Source organism: Manis javanica, chromosome 12 (assembly GCF_040802235.1).
Source record: "Manis javanica isolate MJ-LG chromosome 12, MJ_LKY, whole genome shotgun sequence".
NCBI lineage: Eukaryota > Metazoa > Chordata > Mammalia > Pholidota > Manidae > Manis > Manis javanica.
This window is the reverse complement of record NC_133167.1, coordinates 61,698,894-61,724,633: the sequence shown is the minus strand read 5'-3', so window position 1 is coordinate 61,724,633 and position 25,740 is coordinate 61,698,894. Positions and strand designations below refer to the sequence as shown.

The following is a 25,740-nucleotide window of genomic DNA, read 5'->3' as shown; positions in this document are numbered from 1 at the left end:
AGCGGGAGGAGGAGAAAGAATGCCGTAAACAAAAGGCTGATCAGGCCAATTTCCAGATGTTGGCCCAGCTGATAAAACCACAACCTGGGCGCCCCTCTACAAACAAGCCCCCCCAAGAGCTTGTTTCAAGTGCAGAAAAGAGGGACATTGGTCAAGGGCGTGCCCCTTCCCCAGATCTCCTACCACCCCATGCCCCAGATGCCACAAAAAGGGCCACTGGGGGTCTGATTGCCCAACCACCCGAAGGGGAGGATGGACGAACAACCCCCATCCTAAGCCCGCCGTAGTGGGGCTGGCAGAAGAAGATTGATGGGGCCCGGGGGCTTCTCGCCCGACCATTTCCATCACCAAACAGGAGCCCAGGGTTACTTTAACAGTAGACGGTCACCCCATCTCCTTCCTCCTAGATACAGGAGCCACCTTCTCAGTCTTGTGAGAATACCGGGGCCCTACCACACCAGCCATTACTCCTATAGTCAGAGTAGGAGGTAAACAGATTTTCCCATTAAACCCCCCACCCACCCTTTTATGCACAATCCAAGACAATCCCATACCTTTCTCCCACTCCTTCCTGGTTATGCCCCAGTGTCCCATCCCTTTACTAGGACGAGACATCCTTTCCCTCCTCCACGTTTCCATAACTATATCCACTCCCACAGCCCCCAGTACTCCCTTTCTGATGGCCCTCATAGCCGACGACCCCCCTCTACCCAATGAAAGCTCCGGTTCTGCCCTCATACACCCTGTAAATCCCAAAGTTTGGGACATTACAAGCCCCTCCATGGCCCTATGTCCCCCTGCCTCTATCAAATTATGTGACCCCTCTCAGTATATCTGTCAGGCCCAATACCCCCTAACCACTTCAGCCCTCATAGGCCTCCAACCCATCATTCAAGCAGACCCACTCACTCCCCATTTAATACCCCCATATTAGCTGTTAAAAAAACCAACGGATCTTTCCGCCTTGTCCAAGACCTTCGCCTCATCAACATAGCCATTGTACCTATCCATCCCTTAGTTCCAAATCCATACAGCCTCAGCATCCCACTTCTCAGTCCTAGATCTCAAAGACCCATTTTTCTATCCCTCTAGACCCCTGCTCCCAAGATTTTTTCATCTTCACCTGGACGGACCCATACACAAGACATTCTAAACAACTCACTTGGTCAGTTTTGCCACAAAGCTTCCGAGATAGTCCCCATATTTTTAGACAGGTCCTAGCTCAGGACCTCAAACAGTTTCACCATGATCACTCCAAGTCCACCTTATAATACATAGACAATCTTCTACTCTGCAGTCTCTCGTGGGAACAGTCTCAACTTGACACTGCCTCCCTACTTAACCTTCTAGCTTCCAGAAGGTACCGAGTATCCCCCATCAAAGCTCAAATCTCTTCCCCTCCTATCACTTACCTCAGATTCCTTCTATCTCAACAAAGAAAGTCCATTACCTTAGACAGAAAATGGCTCCTCTCTGACCTGCCCATTCCCAAAACCAAGACAAAAATCCTTTCCTTTCTAGGCCCTTTCTAAGCCTAGCTAGATATTTTAGAACGTAGATCCCTAACTTCTCCCTGCACCCTGTTGGCAAGACCCCTGTACAACCTCAGCAAGAGCCCCCCTAAAAAACCATTATCCTCCTCACCCCGACACTCCTTCATTAAGCTCCGTCAAGCCCTTGTAGAAGCCCCAGCTCTCCATCTTCCTGATTTGTCGAAGCCCTTCTCATTATACATTCATGAGAGGTCCAGTCAAGCTCTAGGAGTCCTAGGCCAATATTATGGCCCATCCTTTGCCCCAGTAGCTTATCTCTCCAAGCAATTAGACCCCACAGTTCAGGGATGGGCCCCCTGCCTACGAGCATTAGCTGCTAGACAGCTCTTGCAGAAAGAAGCTCATAAACTGACATTCAGGGCGCCCCTTACCATTCTGTCCCCACATCACCTAAAAGATCTCTTAACCTACAAAAGTTTACAGACTCTCCCTCCCTCCAGACTCCTGACCTTACTGTCCTCTTTCCTCCAAAATCCCGTTCACCCCCTTTGCCATCCATACCCGAATCATGACTTTTTCCTCCTTTACGGCTCTCTCGCCTTTTTTTCCTCATTCCTATTGTCTTCCCCACCATCCCAGCCTCCTTTGTATGGCAATTCAAAGTCAGAGAGACTTACACACAGCATCAAACAAAAGTTACTGCCCTCATTGCCACACCAGACTGCCCTCTGAAAAGCTGCTCTGAGCCTTTATACCTCCACTTTCCTCCCTCCACCGAAGTGTTCACTACCAGCTACCCTTATTCTCTCTACCTCTGCTTCCTCTATGACCAAACACAAGCCTATTGCAGGCGATGGCCAGATACCTACAGGAGATGTCCCTACTAGTCTTGCACCATTCACTACATAGGTAACTTCCAGTACCCACAGTATTACTCCTCCAACCGTTTCATGAAATATCCCAACAGCTCATTCTCCTTATCAATCCCAGATCCCTGGGACTCTTGATGGGCTGCCAGAGTCACAGCCTCAGTTTACTACGGGGAGTCCTGGACCCCCCACAGTACCCTTCATATCTCTCGAAGGTATGTTCCCTCTCATTCCCAGATCTCTCAAGTTGCATCAGATAGCAGACATTCCGAAAAAGTCATATCCAAACTCTTGATAGTGCCTCTTCATCTTCTTATCCCCACCCCTCTTCCCATTTCTCCTACTCTTTGTTACAGCTCATTCAGGACACCACCCTCTTTCTCAACCACACCCTTAACACAGCCAATTGTTTCTTGTGCGCATCACTACAGCGCCCACTGCTGGCCGCCGTGCCCCTTAATATTTCCAACTACTCCTTCCATGCAGAAAGACAACCCCTCTGCCCCCTGGCAGACATACCCCTATGGGAACCAGAATACGCAGATAATCTCACCATCCACCACTGTGTAAGCCCAACTCCACCCCCCTCCAGCGCACTTCACTGCCTCTCTATCTACACCCCTACCTCCAGCTCTAAGACTTTTACGCAACCGGGACACTTCTTTTAGTGTAATAGCAGTCTTTTCAACTCACTGCCTCTCAACTCCGATACACCCTGCATTCTCGTCATCCTAATCCCACAGTTAACACTTTACAGCATGGCAGAATTTCTTGAGCTCCAACCTCCCTTGCCCTCGCGCACAAAAAGAGCTGCTTTCCTTCCCATCATGGTCAGTAGCTCTTTGATCACCTCAGCCATTGGGGCAGGGTTTTCGGGAGAAGCCTTGGGTCACTCTCTATAGGCAGTTAGAAATCTCAACGCCAAACTTGAGGGAGCCCTGACATCCACTGCCGATTCTCTAGCCTCTCTCCAAAGACAGGTCACTTCGCTAGCTAAAGTCACCCTTCAAAACCGGCGGGCCCTAGATCTGCTTACAGCCGAGAAGGGCGGCACCTGCGTCTTCCTCTGGGAAGAGTGCTGCTATTACATCAACGAATCTGGCATTGTAGAAACTGACATTACCAAACTCACCGACCTTGCCTCCAGTCTCCACTCTGCTTCCAATTCCAACCCATTCTCGTCAATACTAACAAACCCCCTCCTCACCTGGCTCTGGCCCATTGCAGGCCCCATAATAATCATTCTTCTCGCCTGTCTCTTCTTACCCTGTATAATAAAGTTCATCAAATCCCAAGTCGGAAAAATCTCTAATCAAGCTTTCAACCAGCTTTTACTCAGGAACTACCAGCTTCTGACCACAGAAGATCCCTCACCCTCACGTGACCTCCTCACCACACGCTGAGATGGACCCCTCTCTCCACTGGAAACTGTTCCTGGAAACAATAGCCGCAGACGCCTGGCTCCTGACACCCATATCCTCTTGGCCAACCTATGGTTACAGGGAACCTTCATTGATTTCCAAACCTGAAGAAGTCCACATCTACTCGTCCTTACTGCGGGGAGTCCTATCAACCCTTTCCTCCCAACCCTCAAGCCCTCACTCCCTTCTCTGCCCCTGTTCAGCAGGAAGCAGCCAGAGAGAAAGCAACGTCCACAAACCCATAGAGGAGAAAGGGGGGAATGAAGGGTCCCCACCAGTAAGATGGCATACTTCCGGCTTCTCTTCGGGGTCCTCAGTTCCCGCCGGCACCACCTGAAGCCCAATCACCTCTCGCCCCCCTCCCAATCCCAGCACCTAGCCAACAGCCACCAGCTCCGTAGAAGTGACACCTCAATCAATTCATGCCCCCTCCTATATAACCCAGCACCTTTCCCTAATAAAGCGGAACTCTCCGGTGAATTGCTGCTATGTGTCGCTCCTTTCCTTTCAAGAGGTGCTCTTGAATCCAAGTTCATGAACTGTGAAAAGCCTAATAAACAAAGAAATGTGGTATTGCTAGTGGTCATCTTGAACTAGGCTGCAGAAGTCCTGCTCCAAGATACTGTCACACTAAATACACTTGTCTTGCTAAGTATACATGTCAGATTCACCACCTCTAAACAGGCAGCCTCTCTTAATCTAGTGGTAAACATTTTGATTAGCGAGAAGTGTTTTCACATCTGCTTACTTCAAGCATAAGTGCTTTACTCCTCACAGGAAAATTGGTATAAGGCAAATATCATCATCCCCATCCATTTCCACTTGCAGTTTCAGCTAGGATGTAAATACAAGGCTCAGAGGATCAGAAAAATGTCTCAAATTAACAGTCTTATTTCTGCATTGCCCAGTGCTAAGGAGTGACAGGAAACTGGCATTCCTCATGGAGCTGTGGTGAATGTTCATTTTTCCATCTGAAAACTAAGCATATGAGATTTAAGAAATTGAAAACTGGTGTGACTTCAGTGCTAGACTACATAAACTTTACAATCTTGAGAGTGTAATTCACATTAAAAAATGAATGTGTTGATGTAAAAGTGTACAAATGAGAACTAAATTATTTGATGAAGCTAATTAAGTCCATTTTTTAGAGGTAACTTGGGGAATAACCATGTTAAAAAAATTCATGGGTGGGGATGCAGGACCAAACTTTGATCACTATTACAAGGGGCCATAGAACTTGGAAGTTCTCTGCTCATTTCTCCACAGGATTCCAGTTTCAATAAGAATTGGCAGGATTTCCTTAGAAATTCAGAATATTGAGGAAATGGAAAGAAATCAGTAACTCAAAGACACACCTTATGCAATAAGTAAAATCCTGTAGTTAGAGCTTGGAGTGAGAACCTCCCTGGGGGTTGGGAGCTCCTTCCTCTGTGAGAAGCGCTCTCTGGGTATTAATGGGCTTGGCTTTATATCTCCAACTGTTCTGCACAAATGAACCAAACTGGGAATCAGTTGGAGTCAGTGAAGCTTAACACAACTCCAGCTATTGTTTGCATGGCTCCCATGAACCCCCTGTGCCAAACTGATTAGATTTACAGTTCATTCGATAAGCTTTTCTGCTCATGGTACATAAGGCAGTGAACCTTTTCACAAAATGAAACTAGAGCTGGAGAGGGAAAAAAAAATCAAAGCCTTTAATGAAGAGGGAGGCTAGAGACTTTGGTGGGGGTTCTTTATAAGGTTTTCAAAAGCCTCCTTTACGCTGGGATTCTTATGCTCAGTGTTGGAATGACAGTTTGGGATCTGCCCTCCTGTTTACCAGAAACTCTGCAGTGCCATTTAAAAATTCGTTGTGATACTGGATATGTGTAAAGCTAATGGAAAGTAGGGTCTCTAAAAGACTCTTAAAGATGAAGTGGGTCAGGGAGCACCATCACCAAACATACAATGCTGGACAGAGTGGCCTTCTGTTCTTCCCCTGCCCCCATCCTAGAGGCTGGGGGATCTGTGTAAAGCCTATCCAAGCTGCACATGCTTTGGAGCTATTAGTGAGCCATTGGGAATTAGTCATGGAGTCATGAAGTCATCACCCTCAAAACTGTAGTCACCTTTCAGTAAGTATAACTGATCTCATTTCTGCAAGAGCATGACTCTAAAGCTTTGCCAACCAAGGCCTGGCTCTGTGGACTTGCCCCCAGGGAGAAAGAGGGCAGAGGAGGGGCCAGCTGATGCCCAGGACCAGAGGGGTCCCACACGGGAACTTTATATTACGTCTGTTTTGGTTATCTACTGCTTCATCAAAAACTACCCTAAAACTTAGTGGCTTAAAACAACAACCACTTTATTAATATCTCACAGTTCTGTGAGTCTGGAATTCAAGCAGTGCTTGGCCAGGTGATTCCTTTGCTTCATGTAGTGTCAGCAGGGATTCCTTGGTGGTATTCAGCTGTGGCTGGGGAGGTATGAGGGTCCAGGTTAGCTTCACTCCCAGATCTGCCACCTTGACATGGCTGGCTGGAAGACTGGGCTCAGCTGGACCTTTCTCTCTCCATGTGGCCTTACAGTTGTTCCACTATGGAAGTTGGATTTACATGGCAACTCAGAATCCAGGAATGATCGTTCCAAGGGTCCCAGGAATGAGTTCCTTATGTGTTAGTCTGGAAAGTCCCAGAATGTCACATCTGCTTATTTTTATTGGTCTAGTCACGAAGGCCAGTTCAGATTCAAGTGTAAGGGAAGTAGATTCCACCTCTTGATGAGGGGAATCTCAAAAAAATCTGTGGACATCTTGAGTCTGCCTGAAAGACTTTTTCATAACCGTGGAGAAAGAATTCAGTATTACAAGCCAGGTAAATTCTCAAATCCCTCACCTAATAATGGAAAAAAAACAGACAAAAATTATCAAGAAAGCCTTATGCATACACTGTGTACTTTTAGGAACAATTGAGAGATCCATTAAATGGAGTATATGATTAAGAGTAATTGCACAGGTTTCAAATAGATAACTCCTATCTGACAATTTTATTGTCAACCTTGAATAAATCATGAAGAAAAATGATGTTTATGTAAAACAATATAGTCTGTAAATATTAAACTCTGAGACTCACACATTAGATGCCTTTTCTCATTGTTTACCTCATGGTCTGTCATTTTATTCCTGTAATCATACTCCTCCACACAAACACCCAAGTCTCCAGAATTCTATGTGGCTTTGAATCACATCATACCATTCTTGCAGGTGCAAACAGAGGCACTTTAGTCTTTTAATTTGCATTTCAATAAAGTCACATCTGGAGTGTTGCTTCAAGCTCATAAGCCTCAGTCATGTCTGCTATGACACTCAATGCACACCTTCTCCCAGAAATCTTTTCCTGAGACGGCCTTGCTGGCATTAAGTTTCCTCCCATGTAGGCATGCGCAGTTGGACAGGAGAGAGGGCAGGTGCAGAGACTGACCCAGTTACAGAACTAGGGGGGTGGACTGGTGGGGAAACAGGAGGTTCAGGAAGTCTTCATCACCTGGACTCTTTGTGCTTCACATCACCATGTCTTCCTTCTCTTAGTGACCAAAGGATGAGGTACACTCCAGTTGGTAGCATTATGAACACTGTGGGACAGTAGACCAAAGAGTGAGGAAATATTTTTCCAGTTTAGGCCATCTAGCTCTCCAAGACCATTGCTGCTCTATCTGTTCAGAGGACCTCTGGATTTGCAGCCATTATGCCCCGCGCTCTGATTCACCTTCCTCCTCTCCACTCTCTCTCCAAGCTCCCCAAAATCCTTTGCTAAGAATTTCCACTCAGATCATGCAGGTCACTTTCACTTTTTCCTAGCTGTCTTTGAATTGTTAGCGGAATTATAGCATCAGAGACCTTGACTCCAAAATGGTGCCTTGGTAATTGGCTAACTTGATGCAGTGCTTTTTCATTTCCATGAGAGGTACTGATCTTCAGAGGAATCTGGGTGGGGACGTTGTGCCCTGTGAATAAAGTGCACTGTTGGGTATGCTCAGTTTTAAGCATGCAATACAAAGGTGACACATTTTCTAAAAAACCTCCAACTTCAAAGCAGTCTACTGCCATAGAAGTCATGATTTGTGAAAACCCTTAGATACCACAGTCGGTCATTTTTTAGTGGCCTCTGTGTTCCAGGCCTAGTTATTGGTACCGAGGATACAAAGATGAATAAACCATGCCCCTACTTTGAAGGAACTAACAGTTTAGTAGCAGACAGTTATGTAAGTAGATAAGTCACAGGCTCACTCAGTATGAAGTAGGAGAGAGGTGTTTGCAGAGTACTGATGGAATGTGAGAAGGTGCCTGGGCAGATGGATAGGTGTCTACTAAATGCTACTCTCCCCCTTAAATATTTGTCCTAAGTGGTCAATGACTGGAATCTATATATCTATATTTATGTCTATATAACCTTTTTAATTAACATTTGCAAATATCTCAACTTTGGAATATATTTTACAAATACACAACACTCACACTACTTCTCTTGCATTAGAATTACTTTAAAAAATACAGATTGAAACCATCATAACCACTAAAGCCATCGCTAGATAACTGTAGTCAACACATAAAGAACGTCTCAGAGAAATAGATGCATTTTGGTTATTTACAGAGTGTAAATTAGGAAAGTCTAATAGCCCTTGAAAATCTAAGAGCCCTTGAAAATCCCATACTCTCTTACTTTGTTTTCAACCAACGTGGCATTTACCCAACCATTTCTGTAACCAGCAGCAACCCGGGGTGGCTTGGCTACTTGGGGAAAGTAAACTTCTCGAGCAATGAATGGGGTGGAGATTTTATTCCCTAGTAGGGCCAATGGCTGAAAAAATTCACCCTGGTTCACTGGACTAGGCAGGGCCCAAATCCCTCTCAAGAGCCTTTCTGTCAGCAGGAAGAACTGCAGCACATGTTTATGCATGAATGCCTCCACCTAACTGATAAAATGTTCCTGGTAGTCTTTTCTGGCCAGGGAACAACTTTGATCAAGATCACACTTCCTGAGTTGCTACAATTCCTTATTTGGGAGGCAGGAACTCCGGTTTCGGTGGACTCTTTGTCAGCCAAGGCTGAAGAAGGGTATGAAGGTGTGGTCGCAGTTATGAGATCAGAAGTCGGGATATTCTGGGTCTTAATTTAGTCAAAGCCCCTGACATTTTCTCTTTTGGGAAGTTCCTGCTTGAATGTCTCCAGATACAAAATTAGGACAGTGGTTTTTGCCTTGTGAAGATGCTCTGACTTTCTAAAGATTTTAAAAATGAAATGTCTAAGTATCAGCCCATTTTTCTCCCTTTTCATATTCTGGAATGTCCAGAAATACATTGTATAATGCAGAACTCTTTGGCCCCTTACTTGGGATCATGTGACCTGCGACAGCAAAGCCATTGTTACAGAAACATTCTCAGCTATTAGTTGGTCCAAAATTCTGCATTTTTTTTACTTCTTTCTTTGTTATTTGTTCTTCACAGAGGTATGCTCACAGGGCATAATTTATTAGATTGCCTTCAAATGTCTTGTTAATGTGCCAGGAGAAGTGACATGTTAAATATAGTGAGTACTTACTTCTTCAAGTACAAATGGCTTGCTCTTGGTTAAAAATATTCAAAGAAATGTTGAAGTTCAGGGTCTGATTTCCCTATTAAGTAGCATGTTCTCCTAACTAACCCGCCAATTTACATTAAGTAATACAAGCTGCTTTTATATTAACAGCAAGATGTATTCAGTAAGATAAATCTTCAAACAAAAAACAGTGATTTTCAAGTTGGCCATACATTTAGATAACCCTTAGCATTAACTCTCCCCCTGGCTGAGCAGACTGTGGCAAGAAGAAGATAAGAAGGTGTTTGGAAATATCCTTCAGCTTTCATAGTTTCCTCCCACTAGGCCTGTGAGCTGGATAGTCTTCTGTTTTTCTCTTTTAAATGAATGATACCAAGTCTGGGACTCATTGTGGCTTCTCCAAACACTGCCAAGAGGTGGAAGTGGTCCAGAGCCAGTGTGAAGCACAGACTTGCTTCCACCCAAACCTCAGGCCCTGAAGAACTGTGATATTACAGTGATTAGTTGCCAAGCTATAGGGAAGGAATGGCTTATGCTGACCATCTCCATGAAGTGATTACAGGGTACAGGTGACCTCATTTGTTTATTCTCTCTCCCTGTGTTTAATGCCCATTATCTGAAGCCCTCTCTTGTTTTATTTTCTAGTATGTTTTCTTCTCTTTCATTTCACAGCCACCATTTTATTCAGCACATAATTAATAATAGATACTGTGTTACATACCTCACATATATAATCTCATTGCATCCTTATAACAACATGATGAGTCGAGAATTCTGGCCACTTTACAGATTAGAAAATCAAGACCTAGAGAAGTAATGGAGGAACTTGCTCCAGGTCCTCATTTGCTAAGTGAGTGAGACTGGCGTGCCTTTCCTGAGTGCTTGCTTAGACCTGAATTGATACATTCCAGAGATTGCTGGTTTAGGTCCTGACTCACAGTCAGCTTGTTTTTTTTTTTTTTAACTGAAGTTATTTTTACAGAAAGTAAGAAAATTTTTTCTTTGAAGAAATTATTTTTGAAAATGTCTGCTATAAGTTGGCCTGCCAAGACTGCATTGTGCATGGCATGACACACACAGAGCTTCATGTTTATTTCTGATGATGTGGACAAAAAACACATATTCAAGGTGAGGATTAGGAGCTCAGTTTTAAATTTAACCTAATTCATTTAAGGTCTGAGTTTATTTCTGGATGGCTTCCTGGCTGAGAAAAGTTCCCTCAAAACAAACTTAAAAATAAGAATCCCATCTAAAATGGCACTCGACAACACTGTAATGAGCTAACTGTAAGCGAGTTAGAAACATTCAAATGGAATTTACTCTAAAACAGACCTTGGGGAACAACCTAAGTGCCCACTGATGGATGAATAGATAAAGAAAATGTGAGATGTATTTGTAATGGGATATTATTCAGCTATAAAAAATGAAGGAGTCTTTCCATTTGCAATATAACATGGATGAAACTTGAGGACATTATGCTAAGTGAAATTAGTCAGACAGAGAAAGACAAATACTGTATGATTTCACTTATATGTGAAATCTAAAAAAAAACTGGACTCATAGAAACAGAAAACAGATTTGTGGTTACTAGAGGTGGGTGTAGGGTATGGGGGATATGTGTGAAGGTGGTCAAAAGGTACAAACTTCCAGTTCATAAGTAAGTTCTGGGGAGTTAGGCACAGCATGGTAACTATAGTTAACAAAACTGTACTGTATATTTGAAAGTTACTAAGACAATAAATCTTAAAAGATCTCATTATAAGAAAAAAAATTATAACTGTGTGAGGTAATGGATGTTAACTTACTGTGATGACCATTTCACAATATACACATATACCAAGTCATTATGTTGTGTACATTTAAGTTATAGAATGTTATATGTCAATTATATCTCAGTACAACTGGAAAAATAAGTAAATAGATCTGTGTGTTAAAATAAGGTATTGCTGGCAATTGGATTCTCCTGGTGCCCACCAAACGCAGGACTGGCCCTATAAAATGTACTGTGACTTAAAGCAAATAAACTGTCAAAACAAAAAGCATCAAGGGTCAGTGTGGAGACAAAGCCCTGAACACCTGACATAAAGGGACAACAAAGCAATATGGAAAAACTTGATTTCTTTTTCTGAAACAAAAAAATCTGCCATTGAATAGAAGAATCCCTATTTGAAACAGTTTACTATAAATATATGTAGTTTACAAAGCTATAGGTATAGATACTCACAAAGCTAAAGCTATAGGGATTATAAAGCAAAGGTATGGTTCAATGCATAACTCATAAAAGCAAAATTTTGGAAGTCGGTACACAGGTGAAGCTCTCATTTTGACATAACATTCTAAGTGCTTCAGATAACATTAACTTTATTAATCTTTAAGATAGATTTCTTAATCTACCCTTGGGGGTAGATGTTATCATTATTCCCACTTCATAATAGGGGAAACTGAGGTGAGGAGAGGTTAAGCAACTTGTTTATGGTCACCTGGCCAGTGTAAAGCAGACGCAGGATTTGAAGCAAGGGACTTGGGTTCCACAGACCATGTGCTAATCACTTTGATATATGGTCTTTCATTAAAGGGCTCCAGCGAATACATAAAAACTATTGGTATAATAGAAGGAGAAAAATGTTTTCTATTATAGCTGATCTCTTTTTTTTGCCTAAAAGCAGCAAATGCGATATTCTTCGCAGTTGGTGATGATGAAGTCCATGTAACAGTGAACCTGAGAGCAGAACGAGTAAAGTAGGTCCCAGGAAATGGAAAATAGACCAGGCATGACAAGAGTTCCTTAGAATTCTTCACAGGTGACCAATAGTTAAAAAGTATTTGAAAAGCTCCCTAGCAAAGGGGAGATATAGAACAAATAATTTTCTTTTGAAAAGTGTATTGATAAAACATACAATGTAAGAACTCAAACACACTCATCTGAGCAAATGCCTCTATTCACAGTTTTCACTACCTTTTTAAAATTTTCAGTTTGTAAAAGTTTCTTTTGTGATATAATAGTGTTCTTAGGTATTTTTTGTTTTCTAATCATTCTTTTTTGGAACATGATACACTTTTGTCATAACTGGATTTGTAGACCCTTCTTGCTAAGTACACATCTTGTTTTTTTTTATACGCATGTGTGCGTGTGTGTGCACATACACACACATCTCCCATACCCTATATGGTCAGCACACCCTTATCAAGTATTCTTTCTCCTTTTGGTTCCAGAGAAGTGTCTTCATGTCCCAGATTTTTTTTTGTTTTAACTAAAACTATGTACTGCCCTCTCCAGATCTTCACTTCATAATTTTTAGGTTTCTTGATTCTTTCATTCCTTTGGCCCCAGAGACTGATGTCCTCAGCAGATTCTGAAGGACCCCTAAATCTCCCTTTTGTAAGAATCTTCTCTCTTATATTGGCCTATCTCTAACATGGAAATGACAACTGATTCATAAAACTTGATTGTTAAACTTAGTCAGGAAGAGCTGACAATCTTCAAAGAGATTATTGTTAAGAGTCTTTGAGTCTGGCTCAACTTCCAGTATGTCTGGCATTCTAGGTAGGAGACAGGTGCAAGGCAGAGGAGTGTAGTTGATAAGGTTTTCATCTGTGATGGGCACTTGGCACACTGCAGAACAAGTCTCTGATCCTTGTTTTTTCTTTATCCTTTCCTTCTCCCACACAAGCATCATTCAGTTTAGTAGCACTAAATATTTAGTTGCTATATCTAAATTTAATGTGATTTAAAATTTCAATTTGAACACAATCAGTATTTGGGATCAAATAGATAACTGGATATTCAAACATCAACTAACTAAACATATCTTTGGAAGGAAGTGATGAATGGTACATAGAATAACTCTTGGAAGTAAGGGGTGCTATTCAGTCTAGTTAACAACTGGCATGACATTGGGCACACCCCATTAGAAGTAGCTTTTGCAGTGTTAGAGGTTAAGCCTTAAACCTTTAGTTGCCAGATTGTGGAAAAGTGGGTGGGTCCTAGGAGAGTGGCTAGGTCAGGGGCAGTAGATTTAGGGGAGCTCAGGGCAGAAAACTTTTATCAACCAGTTCAGATGTATTTCAGCAACCTTTATAGCCACACCCAGGGACTCCCCCTGAGTACTGGCCTGCAGTGAGTGAGGTTCACTGTGCTCTGAGTGTAATTGTTTGGACCTGTCTCTGTGGAACAGTCCATGTTTAACATGAAGAAGAAAAGCTAACTTGCATGAAAAATCATGTTGCAATTCTTTCTTAGTTTATTAGATTACAGTCTCCAACAGTTTCTCAACCTTATCAGGGCTCTCATGCATTCCTCAAAACAGTGTGATCTCCAAGTCTGTCTAATGAATTTGAACCCTCTGCTCCCCACTTTGGACTGTATTTGGAATTATAAAATGGCAGAGAAGTGGGACATATACCTACTGTGCTGAGGGACTCACTTTGGCAGCTGTTGATATTGTGGACTCTTGATGACGTTCAGGCGGCTTTTCTGTTGTGGCACAGGCTGCTCCCTTGCTACAATACCCACTGAGGTAAAGGGGCACACTACACCCGCCCCCACGGGCCCATGCAGAGCTCCAGCTCTTTCCTGGGAAGGCACTCTGCTTCTGTTTCCAATGCAGGGATGTCAGATTCCAAGGCAGGTTCCCCAGGGCATGTCAAGAGCCTTCAGGCTAGCACTTTTTAATCTTTTTTTATGCCAAAGGGCCCCTTTGGCAGGCTGCTGAAGACCACAGGGTTCCTTTTCAGAGCAAGGTTTTTAAATGGGTAAAATAAAACACATGGAATTACGAAGGACATCAATTACAATGAAATACAATTAACACAATGTTAAAATTGTGCTATGGCAATATATATACTTTTTAATTGTTATATTAGGTAACAAAAACTAGTGAGGGTCTATCTAATAACTACTGTAACAAGTTATCTGCAACAACTGTGATGTAAAAACCTGTGGGTTCTACTGGAGACTGTCATAGATACCATCCTTCTGCCTCTGTGGAGTGTAACCTATGTTCATAACAGAAGGAAATGCTAAATGCCAGCTGGAAGTTAAGTGAAAATAAAAATTTTATTTTTTCGTTATCCAAATTTCAGACTAACCCTGCATTCTCTCACTCTTGGTTAAGAACTCCAGGGGTCACACCTAACTGGAGGCCCCGCCCTGTGGTCTGGAGACAAGAGTGTTTAGGCCACCCACACAGCTCAGAGCTGCCTCTCGCTGGGAAGCTCTCCTTCCAGCGACTCCTGGGAATTTGAGGGTGGGAAAGAAGGGCTCCTGAGCTCGTGGGTGCCATTAAACAATCCTTTCTTGACTTTTGAGAGTCTTCTTGGTCTCAAAGTGCCTGGAAATCAAGGTTTTAAATTGCTGGAACCACTGTGACCTCTCGGGCGGGCTCTCCTTTTTACCTGGGCACTGATTTCTGGGTGTCCTGGGGCAGGGCTGTCTCGGTTTTCTCATCTGCAAAAAGAAAATACCCACCTCATCGACTTGTTAGGAAGATTAAATAATAACTCTGAGATAAATTGTACAGCACTATCAAAATCTGTGCTGTTCTCATTTTTGACGATTAGATCTTTGAGGGCTGAGAACAATTTATGCAGACCCATTCCGTAACTTTCTGGCGAGAGTTACCGCTCCACAAACATTTGTGGAATGAATGAATGAAGCCTGCATTTGCGCGTGAGCCTCTGTCTGTGAGAACACGCTTCTGAGGACATCCGGGGCCATATCCAGCACTTTACTGACAGGTAGTTAAACGCCTTTCTGGCTCTGTGCCGACCGGCAAGCACAAGCCAAGGGCTTCTTTCCCGGAGGACCCCCGGGATGGGGCTGCCGGGCCGGGAGCTCGCCCGCCGGTCCCCCGCGCCGCGGCTTCCGGGCCAGGTAAGCAGCGGCGGGAGGGCTGCGCCCGCTGGGGAGGAGCAGCGCCGGGACGCACCGTTTGCCCGGCCGGCCGGCGGGCGCGCGAGGAGGGGCCAGAGGCCTGGGGCGGGGCGGGGCAGGCGTCCTCGTCACTTGATAAAACGCCTGCGAGTCTCCAGAGAACAACGGGCTCATTCAGCGGCAGGGAGCTGCCCGCGAGGGGGAGCGGCCGGGCGGAGAGCGCGACTCTTCCCGGGGGTGGGTGGGGTCGGGCGCGGTGGCGAGAGGACCCGAAGGTGGCCGCAGCAGCAGCCGCGCCGCAGCCTCGAAGCCGGCCCGGAGCGCAGGGCGGTCGCCGCAACTCCCGGCTCCCCTCCCCGTGCGCCCGTCCATGGCGGCCGCGGGGCAGCTCTGGCTGCTCTACCTGTCCGCTGGGCTCCTGCCTCGGCTCGGCGCCGCCTTCAACCTGGACACCCGCTCGGACAATGTGATCCGGAAAACGGGGGAGCGCCAGAGCCTCTTCGGCTTCTCGCTGGCTATGCACCGGCAGCTGCAGCCCGAGGACAAGCGGCTGTGAGTTCCCCGACTCTGCCCGCCCCCACCGGGGCGCCGGCCCGCGCGCGAGGAGGGGCGAGCGCGCGCCGCGTTCCCGCCCGCAGCCCCACCGCTGCCGCCGCCCCCCACCGGCTCCGCCGGTCTCGCCGCCCCGCGCTTTGGCTCCCCGCGCGCCGCCGCGCCTGCCCTCCTGCGGCACGGGGACGAGGACCGCGGGGCCGACCCCTGTGGACGGCGGCCAGGCTGCCAGGCGGGGCTGTTCCCGGGCTCGAGAGAGTTTACTTTTTTCCTTTTTTAAAACAAAATGCTTTCCGGCCGCCCTTCCCTCAGGGCGTGTTTGCTGGGAACCCGGCAGGTGGCTCGCTTTGCTGAGCTTCAAGTGTTTGGGGCGGGGGTGACGTGGGGATGTAGGTGGTTCTGTCGTCGCTGTGGGGTTGCTGGGAGCGTTCAGGAAGATCCAGGCCTCCCCCGACCTCACGGAGCACCCAGTCCCCTCGCAGACCCGCGCGCCCCCGGAAGTTGGAAAACCATTTACCCCGCGGCCTGCGTGGCTTTCCTCGCTGGGCGGACGCTCCTGTACGAGATACTTTAGCCACAGCCCCCCACCCACCTTTTTTTTTTAAGTTGGAACTAAGTAAGCACCTGTTCACAGGGCTAGATCAGCTGAGAAAACAAGGCCCTCAGAGTGTTGTGCCCAAGCCGCAATGCGCCCGGAGGCACCCGAAGACCCTCTGGGCACCTTGCATTGGGCAGACGCTCCTCGGCGTTAAAGCAACATGTCCGATCTGGGCTAGGGCTTTGCAGACAAGGTTTGAAGTGACAACCCCCCACTTTAGCATAGCGGTGGTCCTCCCAGGAGAAAGTGGAGACCAGCACTCTTATCTCTTTTTCTTTCTTAGTGTTTGGTTCCCACATAATCAAACCATTTGGACTAGAAGAGGGTATTTGAGAGCTTAGTGGCCTTAATCGCAGTGGGGGCCGCATTCTTGATCTGTGCTGCTGAAAAATAAACTCACAAAAGGCTCCCAACCCCCCAAGGCCTTCAGTTGAACCGGGTTCCTTCCAGGACCAACAGACTGGAGAAAGCAAAGTGCAGCCACAGGAAAGAGGACTTTGTGTTTGAGACGAGAGTGGGATTTTCGAGCTGGAGAAGAGAGACCACTTGATTTCAGCAATTAAAGGACTTTGGAGTTGGTGAATAGTGTGGGTCTCTGAATCTTAGATTTTTCTGATAATACATGCAAGTGAAGCAAAGAAATTAGCCAGGGATGGGGAGGCTGAGGGTGGTGGTCTTCAGGCCTAGCCAGCTGCTTATACTCTGCTTTCTTTCAGTAGAAATAATTGTTGAGCTGTAAATCTGAAGTGAAAGGTGGTTTCTGTTAACTCAGTTAATGGATGACATTTAGTGCCTGAATACTTAAGAGTGTGAATGTGTGTCCACCCATATGGAGAATTTGAACCTGTTAGTGCAGAAATGACTGTGGGCCAGCAGAGGGAATGGAATTGTCTTTTCACCATCCTACTGAAGCTGCTGGCTTTCTTGAAATACTTGCTTTACAAACATTGTGAAGGGCGAGAAATGAAGACTTACGAACTGTGACTTGAGCCAGGAGTCTGTTGTCACTAAACAGCATGCTTGCTAAAGCTTGGTCCTGCTGGTGGGCTTCTCTGCTGTTAGACATGCTGCAAGTCTTCCTGAGGCTAAGAATAAGCCTGTGATTGGGTCTGTTGCTTTCTAGACACACTTCCTTAGGGACAGACAGGGATGTGTGGCTGATCAGACCCTCAGATGGGGAGAGGCCCACCTTAGGGGGACTGTATCTTTCCTTGTAGCTTATAGTGTGGCAGTAACTGTATTCCAGGGGGTTGTGGTTGACGCCCAAGGCTGTCCTCCCAGTTTGGTGTATTCTGGCTTCAGGAGCTGCATTGGTCCTCCCAGAACTAGCACATACAGGCCACATACCACATCAGTTGTCAACTTTTTCTTTAAAGGATGTGTGTATAAAAAACAGCCAGTGACATCGAGACTCCCCAACTTCTGGTTCAGCTTCCTGAAGTCTGCACTTTGTAGAAAAGCTCAGTTGAAGTATTTCAGGGAATTGGTGAGAGACCAAATTCCTAAGCTCAAATTACTTTTTGGCAATTTAGCAGTTGTTAATTTACTTTGAGCCTTAGTTTATCTGTAAAATGAAGATACTGCTGCTTATAGGGTGGTTCCAGGGATTAAGACAGAATGTGTAAAGTGCTTAATTCCTGCCTGGCTGGGTACTTGCTGACTGCATAGTAGCTGTAGAAGCAATACTTGAATTCCTACTTAGTACCAGCTGCTGTACAGGCATTAAACATTCTGTGATTCTGATTGCCACAGAGGAAAGCCAAAGGTTATTGTAGTTTGGGTAATTGATATTTTCAACTATTATTCACATTTGTGAAACTCATGTGCAGAGCAATTTAACTTTAATTAGTTTTAATTAGACATAAAAGTAAATTTACTGAACAAGGGACTTATTGAAGTAGAAGCAAATTATCAAAGATGTGTGGGAATATCAAATGAATGTGCTATGACAGAATTGTCAGATTTTTGTGGGTTAAATTTTCTGAAATTTATTTAAATAATAAGTAGTTACTGCCACATTCTATTTAACACTATTTAAATATTTAGAAACATCTTAAGCTCTAGTTTAAGGTTTTATAACAAAAATATTGTATCTGAGAGCCTTAAAACATGTTGGGTGTTCCTAAAACTTTGGGTCTATAAAACTGAATTAGAGACTGTAAAACTGCACTCAGGGTTTTTAGGCTGTGTATTAAGGAAGTCTGACTCCAAGCTGATTAGGTAGTTGGCTGAGCTGCAGATGTCAGGGTGAGAGCTCCTTGCACTCTTGCATTTCTCTTAGGCAGTAAAGATTGAGTCACCTCCCCTCCCTGCCAGGTAGATAGTATGGGATGATGTCTGTGGGTATGTCCATCCTATGAGTCATCACTCTTAGCTCTTCTGGGAAGAGACAGATTTATATATGACTACAGGGAAGAACATGGAAGAGATCTCTAAGTGATATTCTCATGGAGCAATTCCAGATTTCTCCCAGTCTCCATTACCTTCTTCTGGGGAACTTTCTGATCATCATTGTCTTGTAGAGGTTCTCTAGGCCCACTTTCACTTCTGTTCTGACTCTGTGATGTTTGCTCTTGATTTTTTTATGATTTGTGATGCTCCTGCTTTTTAAAGTCATATTTATTGAACTAGAGATCATCTAGTCCAACTGGGCTTCCTTTATGGATGAAGAAACTGAAGCAGAAAGTTAGGAAATGTCTAAAGTCTCACAACTGTTTCAGCAGAATCTTACCAGAATCTGGATTTGAATTTGCTCTTTCTGACTTGTGCTCATGCCATTTCTAAAAGGGAAAGTCAGACATGCCCTTCATACCTGGAGAAATTGGCCAGCATCTGAGTTTTGGAAATGTATTATATTATGTTGATTTATTACACTATTTCCCATGTGAGTCAGGGCTCTATTTAAACATCTGCTCCTGGACCTTCTTCCTGCTGACCCTTATTCCAGCTGGCCGTGGGTCAGCTTCTGGGTCCTTCTTTCTTTGCCTCTCACTCCCTCCCCTTCTGGAAAGCCCAGTGAGGGGTGACTGGAACCAGCCCAGGAGCAGAGCTGTGTCCAAGATGTGTATGCACCTAAGCACTTGCTTCCTTGTCTTCAGAGTGCCGTGTGGCCTAGGGCCATCGTCCAGGGACTGTGCTCAGTCACCTTGAGTTCTGAGACTGTAGAATAAGCTAAAATGGGCAGAGAAATTTAGAGGAACTCTTGGGACTCTGACTCTGCAAGAAAGCGGAAATAGATAAATTTAATTTTAACACAGGCTCTTGTAAGACCATCCAAGTAATGACTGAGGGTTGAAAAAAAGGTCAGAGTATTAGTATGATAAGAATAATTTGTTGGGAAAAATCAGGTTAAATGCTCATATAGTAAAATTCTCTGTGACTGTAAGGGAGCAGTTACTCTGTGTGCTTAGTTTTGTATACTACTCTGTTTTAGCATAACAATGAGATTAAGATTTAATTTAAGCTTTAGTAACCAAAAGAGTACAGGAACTATGGCACATGGTTCTCTAGGACCTTGGTTCAGCATATCACTGTAGACAGAGTTGGCTAGCGAATTATTTGGCGTTTTCAAGAGGAATAGTGGAAATACAATAGAGAATACTGTTGTTAGCTTAGATGATGGGGTCAGTTTTACTTGGAACACCGATGGTCTCCAAGTAAGCCTGTTTTGAGAAAGGACATAATCATATCTCAAGAATCAGTTTAAATTTCTCCATGAAAGCCTTTTGAGCCCAACCTACACCACAGCAACTTCTTCCTTTGAACGTCTGTAGCATTTAGTATCATGTGTCTGACTGTCTAATGGTTTTGTGTTTAACTGTTACCTACAATTTTTGGATGAGTCAGTCTCTCCCAACTGAATTATAGGTTATGTGAGGGCAGGGGTTGTATGTTCATTTCTTTGCCCTGATAGCACCTAGCATATGTCTTGCAAATACAATGGAGTCATGCCATACACTCAATTTAACTTGTCAAATCAACTCTTCCAGCTCAGGGTCGAGAGGGGGGAAACCCCTTTATTAAGACTTTGCCCTGAACTGCCGAGTAGCCCTTGATGTCTGCTGCCCCCAGGGAAAGGGAAGCTATAGCTGAAACATCTAAAACATTAATTCTTGGTTTCTGAGTTTTCAAGAGCCCAGGTTCCAGCTAATGGATTTTCATGAGTGATTTTTAATTACACTTGACTTTTGCCTTAAAGGCAGACTTAGAGCTTAACCCCAGAAATACTGGCTGACCTGCACTGCGGTAGGTACTCAGGATTCGTTGGTTGTTAATAATGAGACTAGATTGAGGATGGCTATAGAATATGATTCTGAGAGCAACTTTACCAGGGCATGGGGGTCAAAAGGGAGTAAGCATGTGAGGACACTTGTGAATTGATTGCTAAGGCTTTAGTTATTCGAGGATAATAGGGAAATCGTGGATATATGAAACTGTTCAGGTGGAGTGGTGGGAAAGCTCCTACCCCTCCAGTGTGAGATGTCGAATGGCGATCTGGGTGACCACATCAGAACCAGTTTCAACCATGACCTCCTGCAGAGGATGGTCAGAACTGAGCCCTGTTGTAATAGGCGCCAGGGTCAGGGCCAGCCCCCACCGCTTGTTTTAGCTTTCTGTGTTTGGGTACAACTTCAGGATCAAATAACTTTATATTTGCAAGGGAACTGAGAGATTCTTAAACCTCATTGGTGGTCAGGGAAACATGGAAGATCTCTTTATGAAAAGTACAGTTTTAAAAAACTCAGCCCACATCTGTTGCACCAGTTTCCATAAACGTGATCCAAGAATCTATCCTTAAAATTTTCTGGGTTTGAGCTAGATAAGCTTTCCTTTTCTACATAGAAGATAGCATAATGTAGTGGATAAGAGCAGACTCTAGAGGTAGCTGGGGTCAAATCCTGCTGTGCCGTTCACTAGCTGTGACGTTGTACAGGATACCTACCATTCTGCACCCAGGTCCTATGTATGGGGGATTTCCCCAAATACCACCAAGCAATTTTGGACACCAGCTGGGTGTCCTACGATTTAACTCAATTCTGACACTGTTTACCTGGAGATAGCATTGGATCCCACAGGTTAAGGGCTCAGTCCTGTAAGACTGCCCCCACCACCTCCCTCAGACACCAACTGCAAGTTCAGGCCGTCGCTTGTGCATGTGATAAATGAGCTGTAGATTGGAGGTTCCTATGACTCTCTCCTTGGGTCTCATTAATTTGCTAGAGTGGCTAACAGAACTCAGTAACATTTTACTTATTAGGTTACTGGTTTATATTATAAGAAGATAATTCAGGAATAGCTAGATAAAAGAGATTCATAGGGTAAAATATGGGGAAAGGGTTCAGAGTTTCATGCTCTCTCTGAGCTTGCCACTCTCCCCAAATCTACACGGGTTCATCAACCTGGAAGTTTCCAGACTCCATCCTTTTGGGTTTGCATGGGGGTTTCATTACATAGGCACGAATGATTTAATCACTGGATGCTGGTGACTGAACTCCACCTCCAGGCCAGCAAGGTGGGACTGAAAGCTCCAACCCTCTAATCAAGGAGGCTGGTTCTCCTGGCAGCCAGCCCCCATCCGTTAGTGTGTCCAGAAGACACCTCATTAACATAACACACCTTTATTGCTCTCATCAATTATGAAATTCCAAGAGTTTCAGGAGCTCTGTGCCAGAAACAGTTGACAAAGACCAAAAATACATTTATTATATCATAGTACCTAACCTCTCTGGGCCTCCCTTTACTCAGCTGTAAAGTGAGGGTAATTGTCCTTACACTACTCCTGGCCCAGAGTAAACATTTTGTGTTTGTATGATATATGTGGAAACCAGGGTTGTAAGGGGCAAAATGGCCCTGGCATGTCAGGTAAGTTGGATCTAAGTCCATGTCTTCCATGCTTCCTGCTCTGTGTGGTATGTGTGCTGTTTTGGAGGGAGGTGGTGTGATTTGATAATGTTTAAGTGTACATCTTCCCTTTTTAAAAATTTCATTCTACAATTACTGTGTTTGGAAAGTACATCTCAGAAGAACCATGCCTTTTGGTAGCTGCTGGGTGGTAAGTAAACACCAGTGGGGCTTCAGTATGTGGAGGAGATGAATGGCAGACTAGTGCCTGAAGATGAGGCTCTAGCTGGTGGTAACTCCATGCACAGGGTACCCATGGGGCATGGGTTGTGCAGTTATAGGGTGGAGTTATTCATAAGGATACCAACTATCTGGTGTCCTGATCTTCCCAGACCTTTGTAACTTTGAAAGTATCCCCCTGTCATCCCTGGGAGGCTGAGCAATTTGTACTCCACCCAGGACAGGGATGATGAAGACTTATTTTTCTCAGTCTTTTGTTTGGAGCTAATATCTGGTGGGAAGATGCTGGGCAAAGCTGGATTTGATTGCCGATGACAAAGCTGCCTGAGGTTGGAAGCTGCCCAGGTGAAGTGTGGAAGCAGTGTTCCAGCAGATTTCCGTTTGTTTGTTTAACTGGCATTTGGTATTGCAAGCAGTGATCTCTTGGGACTAAGTTAAGAGGCCAATTGTTAATTAGTCTGGAACTGGGCAGGTATATTGGCTCACCATCAGCATCAGTCTGTTTTCCTAATAACAGGGTGGAATGATCACCATGTAATCTGCTGCTGTCTGGCTTTTCTGTTTAGATAAATAAGGCAAGATATTTCCAAATCAGTTTATCTGTTGCAAGGTTGGACACCTGTGCAGAGTGACACCTCTCACAGGCCACAGTATAGCAGCAGACTTTCCCTCCTACACTGATCTGTTCCCCCATCTCATGCACACACATGCTGAATCCCGATGTTGGATGCTAGTGCTATCACAGCACCTAATCTCAAATCTGCAAGAAGACTTTAGAAAACTTTTAAGTCTCTAAAACCAATTACATGATCTAGACTTCTAAATTAGGGGGAATGGGGAAAGTGCCACTCAAGCAAGAGCAAGTGGCACGGAGCCATGAATGTCTGCTTACATTTTATTTGCCAACTAGCTAGACACATTTTGCATGTCATATAATCTGAAGATTACTTCTTTTGAAAAGTCATTTCAGATGTAGTATAGGAAAAATCTTTTAGAGAAATATGCTTTCTAAGTATAGCGATGAAAAGAAACTTTGGAATAATTTGAAAGGGGCACATACGGAGAATAAACAAAGCACAGGGTAATGCCTGCTTAACTGAGGTCTTGCTTGGTTTGCTTGGTGAAACCTGTGCCACTACAGTTTCTTCATTTTGAAAAGGGCATTCATTTGTATTGAAGTTGTTTTAATTGTATGTTATTTTACAATGTGTCATACAAATGATGGTAAACTTTTCAGACTCAGCAGGTAGACTCACTGAATTGTGAGTCTCCTGAGCCAAATAACCTCTTGTCTTTGCAGAATCAGAGTTCCTTCTCTTTAGGATGTAGCTGTTGATCAAACGGTCACAGTCTCCTGTGGTCCTCATAGAGCAGAGGGGTATAAAGCTAAGTAGAGGATCCTCATCAGAGTGAGTCACAGTGTGAAATGGTTGCTCCCTGGTGTGGATGGATGGCCATTGGGCTGCATGGGAGTTTGAAGTTCGGTTTTCCTTCCTCGTTGAGCAGAGTAAGAATCCTTCATAGATCTCTTTCCTATCGAAACATTGTGTATCAGTGTAAGGTGATTGCCTGACTCCCGCCTACTGACAGTGTAGTTTTGTCTGTCTTGAGAACAAAGGTATTTTGAAATAATGAAATAGAAGTGCTTAAAATTCTGTAAGGCTTTGGAGAGGTTGGAGACTGCTAGGAAAAATACATGGGGTGAATGTGAGGATTGAAAACCAATGGATTGGGGCTTAAGGTATCCAGCTTTGCTGTGACACAAATGTCAGAGTTTTCAAACAACCAGTATAAAGAGGTTCAGATGTAATTAGGTGGATATGCAGAGATGTAATTCTAGGAAAATCACATTTGCCACTGAGGCCTCATGACTGCTAATGAGACTAGACTCAGGTGCCAACCTTGGACCATACTCAAAAACAGTTGTGAGCTGGCTTCAAGGTCTGGGTGAAGAAGAGGTCTCACATGGATCCACAAGTGCAAAAAGATATGAGCCTGGTCACTGTTGGGCCTTCTAGGGGCTCAAGGATGGAGGCCCTAGGGAAGACTGAAAGAGAGGCCAGCTAAATTAGATGGTCCGAATCTCACGGGAGGACTTGGGGGGCCCACTGGAGAAATGTTTTAATGCCTAGGAAATGGTAAAGCCATATCAGATCAGCCAGTTTAGAAAAAAAAAATACTTTCCAAGCCTTGTATTATATTTAGAAGGGGTTCAAGGCTGCTCAGATACCAACTGGGAAAGGGTGTGAGAATGTGGAGGAACATCCTGGAGACCCTCACTCAGGATGATCCCGGGAGGGAAGTATTGAGAGATAAGGATCCCCCAAGCTTAGCAGAACCACTAGCCAGAAGGTTTTCACTATCATAGGAAAAAAATTGTCCTTATGTGTATATATGCACAAATAAATGTATATTTTATATTTCAGCCTGAAAGAAGTAGGAATATGTATCCTTACTTGAGCACAAGGAACAACTAAAAACTTTGGAGGGGAATGTGCTCAGGACCTGCTAGAGAAGCCAGCCTTTTGGGGGTTTTCCTGTAGAAGGTTAGTTCAGGAGATATTTGCCTTACTGTGCATTAGACACAGTTTCAGTTTTAGTCCTAGATGTACAGTAGCAAGCAGAATAAAAATCCCTGCTTAGGTTCTGATGGGGGAGGCAATAAATAGGGAGATGAACAAAATAGATAGTGGTCTTATGATAGATGGTAGCAAGTGACACAGAGGCAAATAAAGTGGAGAAAGGGACTAGGGCATGAGAATTCAGTGGGGAGGGTTGGTAGTGGGTCAACCAGGGGAGACTTCACTGAGAAGATGAAGCTGCAGGCCATGTCTTTGGAGCAGGGAGAGTATTTCTGGCAGCAGAAATAGCAAGTGCGAAAGTCCTGAGTCAAAACTAGCATGCTTAGAAACAGCAAGGAAGCCTGTAGTGTCCTTGGAGGCAAATTGTGTAGCACCTTTATAGGTCCTTGAAAAACTCTGGCTTTCCTTCTTGAATGAGATGGGAAGCCATAAAGCATTCTGAGAAAAATGTGACATGTTCTGACTTAGATTTTAAGTGGATTTCTCTAGCTGCTAGTTTGAGAATAGACTTTATGAGGGCAAGGATAGATGTAGTGATGTTAATTAGGAGGCTCCAGTAATAAGAGATGATGGTGGTTTGGACCAAGGTAGCAGTGAAGATAGAAGTGGTTGCATTCTCGATGTATTTTGTATTTTGTAGGATCAACAGAATTTCCTATGGACTAGGTATTAGGTGAGAGAGAGTAGAATGTCTCCAGCGTTT

At 44.4% G+C, this 25,740-nt stretch overlaps 1 protein-coding gene across 3 annotated transcripts in view; it reads left to right on the top strand.

The window, feature by feature from the left end:
- Positions 1–15,440: 15,440 nt before the first annotated feature.
- The window catches only part of ITGA6 (integrin subunit alpha 6), an 83,938-nt gene continuing 73,638 nt past the window's right edge, over positions 15,441–25,740 (top strand). Inside the window, exon 1 of one of the 3 annotated variants that reach the window (XM_073218697.1) lies at positions 15,441–15,776. In XM_073218697.1, coding sequence (XP_073074798.1) covers positions 15,595–15,776 — 182 coding nt within the window. In that variant the 5' untranslated portion in view covers positions 15,441–15,594. The remainder of the gene's footprint in view (positions 15,777–25,740) is intronic. The other 2 variants (XM_037012466.2, XM_037012467.2) reach the window with 2 other exon arrangements.